The 14,571-nt window shown below is 34.8% G+C and overlaps 1 protein-coding gene across 1 annotated transcript in view; it reads right to left on the bottom strand.

Moving 5' to 3' along the window:
• LOC107007203 (valine--tRNA ligase, chloroplastic/mitochondrial 2) overlaps nucleotides 1-11,004 on the bottom strand; it is a 34,942-nt gene extending 23,938 nt beyond the window's left edge. Inside the window, exons 1-10 of the mRNA XM_015205718.2 lie at nucleotides 10,752-11,004; nucleotides 10,562-10,652; nucleotides 9,729-9,855; nucleotides 6,929-7,012; nucleotides 6,261-6,355; nucleotides 5,124-5,215; nucleotides 4,745-4,798; nucleotides 3,820-3,872; nucleotides 3,664-3,731; nucleotides 2,104-2,179 (exon numbers count right to left, since the gene is read on the bottom strand). Coding sequence (XP_015061204.1) covers nucleotides 2,104-2,179; nucleotides 3,664-3,731; nucleotides 3,820-3,872; nucleotides 4,745-4,798; nucleotides 5,124-5,215; nucleotides 6,261-6,355; nucleotides 6,929-7,012; nucleotides 9,729-9,855; nucleotides 10,562-10,652; nucleotides 10,752-10,956 — 945 coding nt within the window. The 5' untranslated portion in view covers nucleotides 10,957-11,004. The remainder of the gene's footprint in view (nucleotides 1-2,103; nucleotides 2,180-3,663; nucleotides 3,732-3,819; nucleotides 3,873-4,744; nucleotides 4,799-5,123; nucleotides 5,216-6,260; nucleotides 6,356-6,928; nucleotides 7,013-9,728; nucleotides 9,856-10,561; nucleotides 10,653-10,751) is intronic.
• Nucleotides 11,005-14,571: the final 3,567 nt, after the last annotated feature.

Here is a 14,571-nt window from a genome sequence, read left to right as displayed (position 1 = left end):
GTTAGCATGTCAGTATTTTGAGCTAGCCAGTACTTAGTGCATTTTGGCTTCATATGTGTTCAGTTGGGAGTAGACTTAGCACCGAGTTGGACTAGGGTTCAGCGTACCCTCATAGTCCCACAACTACGTGCCAACGTTCAGGCGTACCCTCATAGTCCCACAACTACGTGCCAACATAGGATTATAAGTCTCCTCTACTAAGCATCAGTATTAGTGATCACCCACAATCATGCTTTTATGCCCCTGGCAAGGTATATTGGGTCCTCTCGATGGGGTGTATGCATCGAACTCCACGTTTAGTTCACGTGGTTTATGTCGATTATAGTAGCTCCCACGGTAGACTCTTGGTGCATTGACCAGGTTTTTCATCATTTACTTCAATAATCAATTCAGCATGTTATCTTCATAATTAGTATTTGGTTATTGCATTCAGTTTAGTTTTTCAGTTATATTTCAGTATCTACATCTTTGCTCATATTACATCATTGCTCAGTTATGTATTGTTCAGTTTTTATGTCTTTTATTCAGCTTAGTATTTATATCATGCATGGTCAGTAAACATACTTTGTGCTACATCATTTCATCCACATACTTTGTGCTACATCATTTCATCCACATTGCTCAGTAAACATACTTTGTGCTACATCAGTAAACATACTTTGTGTAGGTTTAGACACTCAGCATCCACATCACTCTTAGATTGATTCTCGTTCCGACTTCACCAGCTTTAGTGGTGAGTCCTCATACTTCGAGGACAATAAACATGCTTTTCATTTCATTTCTTTATTTCTAGTTTTCAATTTTGCTAGAGTTAGTTGGGGGCATGTCCCAGCAACTCAATTCAGCATAGGCTTGAGTTATCAAGTGGTCGTTTCAGTTATCACTAAACTCTTAGTATGTTTTATATATTCAGACTATTTGGGTGTTGTCCCCACACTAGATATTCATTGATTCAGCTTCCGCAAAGTTCATGCTTTACTTAGTTATTTTCAGTATGCTTATGATATGCCAGACTCAGGGTTAAATTGGGGTCACTCGTGATCCTAGGTCCCGTGTTACATCAAGGGGGTAGCCTCGGGGCGTGACACTAATATAGTGTCCTAGTAGGAAAAAGAGTCTAATGTAGTGTCTATAAATAGGGGTCTCACTGTAATAATGTAGATACACAACTCAACAATATTTTTCTCCTATATTTCTCACAAAAACTATTTAAACAGTAAACTCTTCTTATGCGACCTCAAGTTCCTGACACCCAAACCCCCTTCTTTTTCTCCTTTCATCATCCATTTAACCAAAAATGGAATTTCCTAGTTTCAGCATTACCTTCCCATAAGAATTAATTCCTCGTCGACTTCAAACTTTTGCCACGGCTACTGGCATTTTGAAGACGGACTAAACACGTAGGAATACCATTCAACACACTGTTACACCATTGTGAGTCTTCCTCCAAATGACAGGTATTGTCTTTTCCGTGGAACTAATTTACTGCTACAGCTATCCAAGACTCTTTGCCACGACTTATGATCATTCTTTTTGTCCCCTAGTGGTAGGTATAGATAAGTGGTAGGTAACTACTCCACCTTATAACCCAAAATATCTATTATATCACCAATGTAATAATCTCATTCATACTGAATACGCTACTTACCAAATCAGGAATATGAATGTCATTTAGGCAAAACGGGGTTGACCAAAACTAATACACCTTCCATCTTAATTTATACAACACTATCCATTTTAGAACATCCAAAATTATAGACACCATTTGATTTGTATATAACTTTCACAACTTCCAAGAAATCAAAATTCATTAAACTGTATTTTTGATAACTGAGATCTTGGAAGTTGTGAAAATTACATACAAATCAAATCAATCTAAAATTTTGGATGTTCTATTAATTTGATAATCGATATTGCCAAATTTTAAACATGTAAGCCTTTAATATTTTCTTCTAATATATATTTTTCTTGATAAATATTTTCTTCTAACATATAAATCAAATTAACTTGTTAAACCCTATATTCAGTCAAATATTGTCATATAAAAAAATTCTCTCTTTTGAAATAACCTATTTTGAATAGATAAAGTCTAGGGAGATATACCTGAGGATTAACAGCAATGGCAGTATCACCAAATAAAGTCTCTGGGCGTGTGGTGGCAATTGTCAAAAAGTCACTCCTGCCCCGACAAAATTTAAGAAAAAATAATTAAATAACCAAATTAGAACATTGACAAAAAAAATTACATTGGTAGTAAGGCAACTAACAGGATAAGCCTTCTATAAGCTACAGCGAATTGCAAATAGCCGAAGCCAAAGAGAAAAGAAAATAAGCACAGAGCTTGGCTGATAAGAAATTTTAAATTTCAACTACAATCAAGGCTCACAGCAAGCAGTTATAAATTGAAAAGCACGCTATCAGTGACCTAAAAGTGTGTCGACTTTTGTTATATCTGGTGAGCAAATGATACATCAAGCAACACAGCTTTTTCACTTGTGTCAGAGTTAATACCTATTTACAACATAAAGCTCCTAAATCTTTACTGGAATGTTATACAGAAGAGAGCCATTTACACCATAAGACTCTGAAAAGTTAACTGGAAAATGTTATACAAAAGAGAGCCATTTCATAAAACCTTCTACCAAGTTTAATTGGTTGTGCATGTACTTGTTGTCTGAATGAGGATAATAAGTAGCTAACACTGGAGGTGTAAGCAAGAGTTGGTAGGGGAAAGCATAGAAATGGTCGATTTTATAGGAAACTTGTAATATTGTATGTCTTCCAGAGGGTGTGCCCACCACCCTGTGGGATGTATGTTTCCAATTCATCCTCCCTTGGATGATGAATTCTTAGTGAATGCAAAGTTACTCTTATCTCAAAAAAATAAGTTGCTAACACCTAACACTGGTAATGATGTTCCCATGTTGATAGAAGCAAATGACATGAAGTAAGAATAGCATGGAGATGCACCCAAAAAAGGAGTAAATTGTTTCCGCATTTGCTGTAAAATATTTCCTTGAGGAAAATATTTTCCTTAGTTTTAGTCAACCAAACACTAGATAATAATTTTTTGAAATACAAAAATTTTCTTAATATATATTGCGCCAAAACCAAAAGAGGCTTGATCATGCCAATTCCTTTTAAGTGAACTAGCTAGATTTGATTGTGGCTCCAACAAACAAGCAAATCTAGGACATGGATTGAAGCAACTTATTGTAAAAGAAAACCCTTTTTAGCAGCAGCAAGACCAAAAGTATAAAGATAATTGAAGCTACTTGAATGGTAGAAGTACCATTTCCATACTACCATTTCAACGATCCCTTAAATGAATAGTCACTCCATTTCAGTTTTTGTGATTTCCTTATAAGTTAATTTCAAAAAGAACGACACATTTCTATATTTGAAAACAATTAACTATATATTTCTCATTTTACCGTCAATGAAATGTTTGTATAGCCACACAAATGTTTTGATATGCTCAAGGGCACAAGTTTCACAATTTTATAGTAGAGACCACAAGTTTCAAAAGCCTTCATTGCTTTCTTAAGTCTCGTGCCTATTCAAACTATGTCACATAAATTAGAAAGGAGGGAGTAGTTTAAAACACTAAATTAAAGTAAAGAACAAAATACAAGTAATTAGCTGCAAGTGCAATGTCTTTACTTTGAACCTCCAGCAACACGATACTTGATGTAATAAAGTGAACCAGGTTCTTCAGAATACTCTACTTCCTGAGGTGGAAAAGCAATCAATTTTAACCAATGAGATTGAACACTAATTAACAAGAGAAGCATATTTCCAACTGCATAAATTGCAAACCAAGTCTGAAACTGCAGTCTGCAAATTAGGAGACCAATTAACCATATAAGAACCTGCAAATTTCCAATGAGAAAGCTAATGAATTTAGGTGAAAATTGACATCCAGAATAATGCTTAGGTTTACTAGCACGCATATTGCAGAAACACTATCGGTAGTTTATGTCCAGTATTTGATTAAATTGGTGCAGCTCAAATGCCATTTCACTCTGAAGAAGCTCCAAATACTTTTAACTATATGCAGAAGTATTTCACATTTGAGTTCTACAGTGTAGCATTTTCTCTTCTAAGATCAAATAAAATTACAGGAACAGGAATAAATTAAGTTGTCAACATTCAACAAAGAAAGAAATGCTTAACAATTATGTATGCTGCAGAATGTTGAAGCTGTCTCCACCCACAGCTATCCTTTAGCAACAATATCAGGTAAACCTAGTGTAAAGGATTAAACAATTCTTATTGAAACAGTCGAGCAGAAATTTTATGCTCATTTTCATCCATATACCCCAGATGTTAGCTCCCAACCTTCCTTTATCTTTCCTGTAGCCAAGAGAATTTTTTATCTGTTCGTAAAGTAACTTCATCTTTGATATGATTAACTTCTGGTTGTCATAAAAAAACACAAGATCTATTCAAAAGACGATCCAAAAAGGAAATAAAAGGAAAAGCGTACTCTGTCCCGGAGGAGCTACCATATTCTCTCCCCCACCCACAACCCTCAACCAAAAGAAAAATAGAAAAACCAAAAGCCATAGTATAAAAAGGGGCAGTACTACTCTTGGAAAATGAAAATCTAGAAGTTCTTGAGGTAAGTCTACTTTCTTCAAGGCAATAGAGTTCGCCAGAATAGCTCATTTAATCAAGAAACAGTCTCTATCTTTTACTTACTAAAAAACATACAAACTTTTGGAAAGGGAGTAGTGTTTACCCTGATATATTAACCCTTTTTCATGAAGCCTTACAAATGCTTCAACTACAGCTCCTGCAACAATTGAATTTTCAAAATTAGACTCCTATTATACAAATGGATGATATATGTATACATGTGATAAACAAGAAATAATGCACATTTCATCACTGGACAAGTATTAGCTCATCTATATCTGGATGCAGAACCGGGTACATTTGGATGCAATAAACTATTATCAAAAAACAGTATGTAGGATGACAAAGTAAAAGACAAATGAACTGATAAGCCACTTAGAGAAATCATAGCTTTCTATCCTAGAGAGTTGATATTCATATCCTGTAGACAAGTTCGCACCACAGAGTTGATGGGACTTTTACTGAATGGAAGGTTGTCTTACTACTCAGCTGTTCATCAAGGGTAAAATGTTCTCTTGTCCAATCACAGGAAGCACCGAGTCTCTTTATCTGGTTAGTAATTGTTCCACCATACCTAAGTAATAAAAGAGAATAAAATAAACCTTTCTTCTTAGATTGGAAGGAAATGTTGAAAAAGCAATGGGAAAGATTAACAATGACAATATATCATTAGAATGATAAAAAAGATCAAATAAATTAGAAATAGGAGCAGTAGAAAGGACATTATATCATTAAAGTCTCTTTCATACGGTTATAAAAGCATATCATTAGGAAAATCAAAAATTTAAAGTAAAATTACTTCAAAATACAGAAAGATGTCATTCTTATTGGAACAAATAAAAAAAGAAAAAGTGTCACATAAAATTAAACTGACGAAGCATAAGAAAGAAGCTCTTTCATCCAAGAACTAAATTAGTGTCATGTTTCTACTTTTTATTTTATAGATAGAAGGTGTCTTATATATTTCTATTTTTCTAGGTCTTCAACACAATTTAGAGCATCAAAGCTCAACGCATTGATATATTAACAGAACAGAGAATAATAAGGAAAATTCTATGTTAAAAATTCTCATGCAAAATTTTCCCGTAACTAGTTACTGCTCAATGGTTTCAGAACTTGTGGAAAATATTATTTACTTTTTTCATTTCATTTTCTTTTTAATTAGAAATTAAAATATTCATGTTAGTGGAGAAGAGGTTGTTAGTACAGGGACATTGAAGAAATAAATGCTAACTAGATTACTCTATCCAACAAGGAAATTGTGGTACTTAATAATCAAAGAAAAAAAAGATCTTGGTACTTTACCTTTTCATGGTGTTCGTTATTTTTACTTACTTGTGAGGTTTGCTGATAGCCAGAATGGTAATCATTCAACAAAATATGTTTAATCATTTAAATGACTAGGTATCAGAACTTTCTGCATTTTCTGGATGTTTTAAAAAAAATGAATAGATAAAGTTTCATAAGTAGCTTGAGAGATCCGTAAGAAATTGACATGTAGGTGGAAAAGAATGTCTTTTTTGATCAGTTAGCATATCCAAGAAAAACCTTTATGACCATAAATTATGTAGCACAGCAGAATTTAATCAATATATAGCTTAAATAAGAAGTAGATATACTTCTGTTTCCATTCCCATACTCGTTTTGTGAACTCGTCTCTACCCAAATCAGCCCTTTTTACTCCTTCCGTAGCTAGCATTCTCTCCACAACCAACTGGAAAACATAGAAAATTGAAAGAAGAGGTATTCAGTTTGGCAAACCCAAGCAAAATAACAACTTTGATAGTTTAGATCATTCTTAAAAATAAAAAGGACAAATGACACGCAGAGCAAATTACACAACAAGTTAAACTGATAAAGTACTCCCACAAGTTTGAAAAAGAAAAAGGACTACCAAATAACCTGCAGCAGAGAAAGAAACTGTAGACATATTTGAGGAAGTAAATGATGGAACACCTAAGATACACATCAACACTCCGTAACTAATATCAGCATCTGAAGTATCAAGATTTCTCACATTGGTGAACACAGTTCCGTGCACCAAAACAAGCAAAAATAACTTTCATTCTATGAGCATTTGCACAAAGATAACACTGGAAAACAGCTCAAACTCAACTAGCTCGCAGTGAAAGTTCTTGGATACTCAAAATGGTTCATGAAAGTAAGATTTTTCATCAAAATTGGATGAAACCAAAACGTATAATGGATGGATGGCAAGCAATATAAGATCAACTCTAAAATACGATGTAGTTGAGAAAAGTAGTAAAGTTTTGGACGTAGAGGGAACCTGAGTTGCAATACCAGCATGATCTGTTCCAGGAAGCCAAAGGGTAGGTCTTCCCTTCATACGGTTATATCGTATCATAATATCCTGACAAAGGAGACGACAGAAATGAAGTAATTTAGAAAACCTGGATATATGATGATCACTTTGTAAGCTGAAATATGACAAAGTAATAGACCAACAGTAATCAAGAGTACATTGTGTGATTCCTCCCCGTTAAATTGTGTGATGTGATAATCCAAAAAGACTTCTCTTTTTATCTATGGACTACAACTTTCAAAATCATGTCACTTCACAATAGTTATTTATGTCTTTGTCTATATTTTACCAGTTGATTTTTGGGCATCCTCTTTTGATTGACCTATCCTTAGGGATGTCTTCTAAACAGAGGATGCATTTTTAGAAGGAATTGATTGAAGCACGTTTGGTTAGTTGTAGCGCCATATGCTGAGCTATTGGTATGATACTATAAGATTAGGCAGATGAGTAGCTATAGCACCTGTTGTTTCAATGTGATTATAATTCAACATGTCACATTCTGTCAGCAGTGGACTGATAGCTTTGTTCAGCAAGACATGAACTTCGCTAAATTGCCTGGTGGAGATTGGGGATGTAGTGCCAGCTACTTGCATAACTCGAGCAAAGAAGGTTCATTAATTCAGTTGCATCAGAAAATCAGTTCAAGATGTTTCGTTCATGTTATGCATTGACGCAAAGTTGTTGGCCAACTTAATGAGGTAAAATTGGTAACACAATTATCTTTCTGAACAATCTGAAATTCAACTGAGAACTGGGACATGTCGGTAAGCCAAGTGGTCAGAGAAGGCGATCTTTCTAGGTCAAGCAACAATGTTATGGTGAGCTGCGAACCATGTAGTATTAACTTGGAACTAGGGCAGGCACGAATCTTGTCAAGGAGCATAGTGAGAAATACCTATTCATGTTAAGAGCTGAGATGAACAGAAAGAAAGAAAGAAAGACACTAAATACCATGTGGGAATAAGTTTGGTGAGGCCAGGGCGCCAGGCTAGTGGGGCTGTTGGCACGAGTGTTATGTGCCTACCATCACGGGGTAAAGCAATATCCAAGAGTAAGCCCTATGCAAAGCTGAGGCCAAGAAAAGGCTGGGCACGCCTGTAGGTCAGGACACTCAATGAGAGAAGACATACAAGCAAGCAAGCTTCCTTATGGGGATTTCAAGTATCTGACTTAGAAAGAGTCAACCACCATGTATGTGAATGTGAGTCAAACCACTTCACCGGGAGCAAAGGTCCGAATTGGGCCGAACCTCTATATGGTGAGTGAGAATGGTGGGGCGACCCTACTGGAAAGAATATGTGGGAAAACACCGCACACGTCGGCACGTGGAGCGCCTGACACCAATTATCTGGATCTAAGCGTGGTATGTGAGGGCATTGAGTAACCCTATAGCAGTGGAATTTCAAGGTAGCTTCGCGCAAGGATTTCAATTGTAATGGGTGCCACTGGTATATGCACAGTACCCCCAGGAGAGTCGCGGAATCGCGGAATAGTAGTGGTTTTGTTGCTTCCTCACAAAAAAAAAGGTGTGATACCCTGTGAAAAAGAATGAGTTTGACAGAAAACTCTGCTTGATTACTCCCTTAAGCTTTTGGAGTTTAAAAGAGCCATGTTTACAATGTCCTAACAAGGAAAGGAGGTCAGTACAAATCGATACCTAATTACAATAGGAGTAAAATAAGCTACCTACTCTATCTTAATCTATGCTACAATATGCACAAAGATTCCAACAGTTACATTAATTGGACAAATTCGCCTACCTCCAAATCATTTAGGCCTCTTTTGAAAATCCACCTCCAGACATTACTAGAGTAAAAATCAGTGTCCTTCCCATTTTTGTTTGTGGAGCAGCTATATAAAACTGGAAACTTCTCTTTAAACTTTCAAACCCCAAACATATATCAGAACGAAACAAGATTTTAGTACCATTCCCAATTTCAGTTTAACATACTGCTTATAATCACCCTGTAGATACTGATAATACTCCAAACTCTGTCTTAATAAGAAGATTGGATTAAAGAAGGAACCTAACTATCTCTCTTACCATAATTTGCATCTATAACCTGTTTCCATAAGCTTTAATTGCCATGATTGTACCTCCAAATTTATTATGCAGTTTCAGCTTCCTCATTCCCAGGCCCTCATTTTACTTTTCCTTCATCACTTCCTGCCATTTGGCCACATGAAACTTCCCCTTATCATCATTTCCTTCCCAGAAAGAGTTATTCCTCAGAGAATTTAGTTTCTTCTCATTTTTGTTAGCATTCTGAGGAGAGAAATTAGATAGGCTGGAATACCATCTAAACCACTATTAACAAATGTAAGTCTTTCCCCAAAAGACAAATGTTGTCTTTTCCATGGAACCAATTTACTGTTGCACTTGTCCAGGACACCTCCCACATCTTCTAGTCATTCTTTTTAGCACCCAGACCCAATCCTAAATAGCTAAATGCTAGCTGCTCCACTTTACAGCCCCATTACTCCTGGCTTAGTCATTTTCCAGAAATGATTTTTAATAATGCAAAGATAAGACACTGCATCTTTAGTGTAAGCTATCGTGTAATTCAACTTTACTTTTAGCTTTGTGCCCAATAAGAGGAGAATAGAGTAGCAAGTGAGAGCAATACTATTACTTACTTCATATATTGAATGATGAACTCGTATAACTCAAGAAAGACATTCAAAAGAATAAGTTGGAGAAGAACAAAAAGAACTATAATAAGAGCATACAATAGAATCTCAGTCATTTAATACTTAATGCAACCTCAAGTGTCACAAACATAGCGTGGCCCATGTGCAGCGAGCCGGTAACATTAGGTGGTGGCATCGGAATGACAAAAGGATCACTCCCTTTGACAATGTTTGGTTTGAAATATCCTTGAGACTCCCACCTAAATATCAACAATGTCACTTATTAGTATTTTGCAGATAGTGAACAACTGGAAGGTGATCATTCAATCATCATTCTATAGATGCAGAAATGTGACGTCAAATCACATGAGTCACTCCAAGGGTAGTAAATTGAAGTTAATATTGAATAGCTAAGTATACCAAACACTGTAAGACTTTAAAGTTGAAAAGCTCATAGGTGTTTTAGTTCAAGGTAGAAACAATATGCTTTTTCTACTGAACAGATTTTCTCTATAACCGATATTCAGGGATGGAGCTAGTAAGGGCTCAAGGGTCATCCGACCCCTTGGATGGAAAATTACCCTGTTTATACATAATTAAACTTATTTCTTTTATGTATATAACCCCTTACCAACGAAAGCAAAAGGTTTGTCTCCTAGATCGAGCTCGTACTCTCCTATGTGGCTTATGAGCTATTGTGCGGGGATTTTACCATGTGTATGTGGTTTGTGAGCTATTGTGCGGGGATTTTACCATGTGTGCACGCACCCAAAGGGTAGTGGCTATGGGTTTCCCCTGTCATCATAAAAAATAGTAGACGTTGAACCCTCTTCTTATTTTTGAACTACTTGATGAAAATCCTGGTTCCACCACTTACATTAGCTTATCAGGCACTCCGGAAATAAAACACATAAACAAAGAATTCAACAAGATAACAGAAATGAACTCATGGAAATTTTATATTACCATTTATATATGCGTTCTTCATTACTGAAATCAAATGACTTTGCAACTTCGGGTGAACTAAAGATACCACTGCCTTCTGCTTCCGCAGAAACTGCATTCATAAAAACATAATTAGGTAGCAGAACCCTAAACCCAATTCAACTCCAATTTCGGTACTATAACTGAAAAGATGTAGCAAAAGGAGACTTACTGGCGAAAAAGCGATAACCTCTAAGACGAGAACGGGAGAGAGGTAGAGTAGAACGACGACGACGACTTGCGGAGGAGAAGAGAAGGGGATTGAAACGAAAGCACAATGAATGGCATGAAGAAGAAGAAGAAGATAAGAAAGAGGAAGTGCACACAGCCATTGTAGACACTTCACACCCAGGCGCTACTGGGCACAGCAGTTTCATGCCATTATCCTCCCGCCGAGCAATTTATTCCGTAGGGATCTGTAAAAATTTGTGAAAAATACCAAATGGGAGTCCGAAAATAAAATAAGCCACAAAAATATAAAAAATGATGGAAAAAGGGTTTGATATACCCCTCAACTTTGTCATTTAGAGCTGATATACGCCTTGTTATAAAAGTGGCTCATATATACCCTTACTTGTAAACAAATGGCTCACATATACCCTTTTCTTCTAACGGAAATGAAAAAAATAAAAATTTTAATCTAAATTTTTATTATTTTTTTCTAAAAAATATAATCTCATATGAAGTAAATTTAATCCTCTACAAACATATATTTTTTTTGACTTTTTTTTGTTTCAATGAATAATTTATAATTATTATTTTGATAATCAAATTTATTTATGTTTCACTAATATTCTTGTAAAACTTATTATAGATCACCAAATTTTTTCTTCGAATACGAAATTAAATTACAATACACACAAAAAAAATAGTTTAATTTTTTATTCTTTAAACTAAGAAATAAAAGAAAAAAACAAAATAAGAATAAGAAATTCAAATAATTATAATAAAAGAAGTCAAAAAATAATTTATGTACGAAAAAAATTAAAATATACCTTGAAATTTGATAGAAGAATCATATATACCCCTAAATAATTTTTAAAAAAAAAATAGAAGTAATAAATATAAATTTAAAACTAATTTTTTAACTTCCATTAAATGAAGGGTATATGTGAGCCATTTTGTAACGGCAGGGGTATATGTGAGCCGTTTGTATAACCGTAAAGGCATATATGTGCCACTTTTATAACGAGGGGTATATCAGCTCCAAATGACAAAGTTGAGGGGTATATCAGACCCTTTTCCCAAAAATGATTAAAATAAGTCACTATTTTAGTTAGTAACTAAAATATAAACTTAGTGGAAGACATAATTTCACTTTATTCAATTTTCTAAACATTTTTTGTTATTGTCATAACGTGTATCTTTAATATATAACGAAATTTTTTTCTTACACTTTATAAAGTGTAAGTAAAAATTACACTTTATAAAGTGGAACGTTTTCTTTCACTTTAAAAAGTGGAAAAAAATCTTACGCTTTATAAAGTGGAAGAAAATCTTACATTTTATTTAAAAAAATTACTTTACATTTTCACCTTCTCCTTCTCTCTTTCACTTTCATGGCTTCCTAAGCTTTTTTTCACTTTGAAGATTAATGTTGATGGTCCCAATCCGACAACTGAAGCGGCCCCACACTAAATAAATCAAATTTCGGAGTAGCACAACCCGACAACATAACAATTCATCCCTACAAATTATATAAATTAGGTATTTCTTTAACATCTCATATTTTCTTTACTTTGAATGTGTTTCATTTATCTCATCTTGTGTCTAGTGTGATATCATTTTGCCTAGTGATTTCGATGGGCCAGTTAAGTCTGTTGTGTATTTCTGAAATGTTATGAAGTTCTCTTTCGATCACTTTCAACTACTCAAAAGAAATTACACTATATATTTTCGTTTTTCTCATTCAATTTTACTCTTTTTCAGTATATATATAATCAATCTGTTAGGAAAAAAGTTGAAAAAGAAGTATTTAATTATATGTGCATTCAATTACTATATTGAGTTAGAAAAAAAATCTTTAATTCGAAAGAAACAAAAGGAATTACACTATTGAATTGGTACTGCAAAAATAATATTTTGACTGAATTAGACCTTTTCATCTCATGTTTTTTAATACTAGATTGACTAATCCAGGGGATTGTTCATATAGAGAACATCTAATTCACAGAGTAAATCCTCTCCACTGAAGCTAATCTTATGTTAAACATACTTCATGTGTTGCTAACCATCCAAATATTGTCACCTATCTTTTTCTTCATGATATTGAAATTTGGGTGTCGCTCCTTCGAATATTGTTCTCACAACTTTCTTTATTACTCTTCCAGTGTCGATTCAAGTTGCACTAATGATGTCTTAAAAGTTGACGTCACTGCGGCTATTTGCACTAATTGAGTATAGATTTTGTTTTTTGGAAAATGGTAACGATTGTATTTAAAACAACACTAAGAATGTGTTGGGAGCTCTGTACAATCTGGCAAAGTAAAAAAAACTATATCACATCCTAAGTATGTAGGGAGTCTAGCAGCTAATTTAGTGTAGATTCCTTTTTGTGTGTTATAAGCAATTTCTTTCACAAAATATAATTATCAGCATATTCCCGAGGAAAGATCCCAATGGCCTTTCTTTCCAGTGATTGTTTACTTGTTCAAATGCTACTTCGTCAACACTGTTCGGGTGATTGATTACTATTTTTGTGATTTTGTTTTAGTATTTTCTTTTGGAATTAGCAGACTCAAGTTATTTCACCAACTTGAACTGAAAGTCGAGAGAGTTATGTCGTTATTCTTTGTTAGATTCAGATTAATAGTAGGAAGCATTCTTCATGATTGTGTCATAGTTAAGAACTAAGAATTTTAAACATTATTTAGTTAAAATATTCTTGATCATCATATATGATCTCACTACTTACTCAATTAGTATTCTTTTTTTTCTTGTACTCCTCTTCACAATTCAAAAGCTAAAACTTCGCTGAGGAACCTCGACAAACAAGAGGTACAATATAGAATTTCTCTTTTACCGCAGAGGTCCAACAAAGCTATAGATTCAAATAAAAAGCAGAACTGTCTAGGCATTAATATGTCAAAATATAATTATATTATATGAATTAATATAATTTTTCTTACAGTATATAATGGAGCGTGCTGTGAATCCTGGACCGATTGATCATACGCTTCTTCTCTCTCAGCATAAGCATAAATCAAAATTGTTATGGAAAGGTGAGATACCATTTAGTAGCTTTATGAGGACGGTGCGCATGAATGATGCCTGAAATTTATTTCGTTTGCACCGACCTCATGAAAGTGTTGAAGAGATCTTACGTAGGTCCGGACTGTATGATGTAGTTTGCGTGGGCAGGATGCAGTATGATCGTGCCCTTGTTACAGCTATGGTTGAGCTTTGGAGTCCAGAGACTCATTGCTTCCACTTACCTTTTGGTGAGGTCACGATTAGATTGCAGGATGTACAGGTCTTGTTTGGTTTGTGCATCAATGGTGATGTTGTGTACGTTCAGAATACTACACGGAGGATTCGTTCATGGCGTACTCTATTAGAAACACTCACAGGATGCGCCATAACACCTACTGATATGGATGGTGCGAGTCGAGTGAGGATACATAGCATTACCGGCTACTTGCGAGATCAGTTACAAGTAGATTCGATAAGAGATTCTACTCCAGTGGAATGGGTTGAGAAGATTGCTAGACTTTACATGCTTGTTATATTGGGGGGCATCTTATTTACGAACACTTCGGGGAACCTTATTAGTTTACAATACTTGGCGTTCCTAGATCCTATCTATGATGTAGGTAAGTATAGTTGGGGCAGTGCAGTGCTAGCCTACTTGTACCGTGCACTTTGTCGGCCATCTATCGGTAATGTGGTTGACACTTGTGGATTTATTCCTCTCCTTCATGTAACTTTAGTTAAATGTTAAAATACATTCAAATGTAAAAAACTTTAACTTTACACCGTACAAGAATAATTTT

Source organism: Solanum pennellii, chromosome 12 (assembly GCF_001406875.1).
Source record: "Solanum pennellii chromosome 12, SPENNV200".
NCBI classification, from domain to species: Eukaryota; Viridiplantae; Streptophyta; class Magnoliopsida; order Solanales; family Solanaceae; genus Solanum; species Solanum pennellii.
The sequence above is the reverse complement of the archived record's forward strand: the minus strand, read 5'-3'. Positions and strand labels throughout refer to the sequence as shown.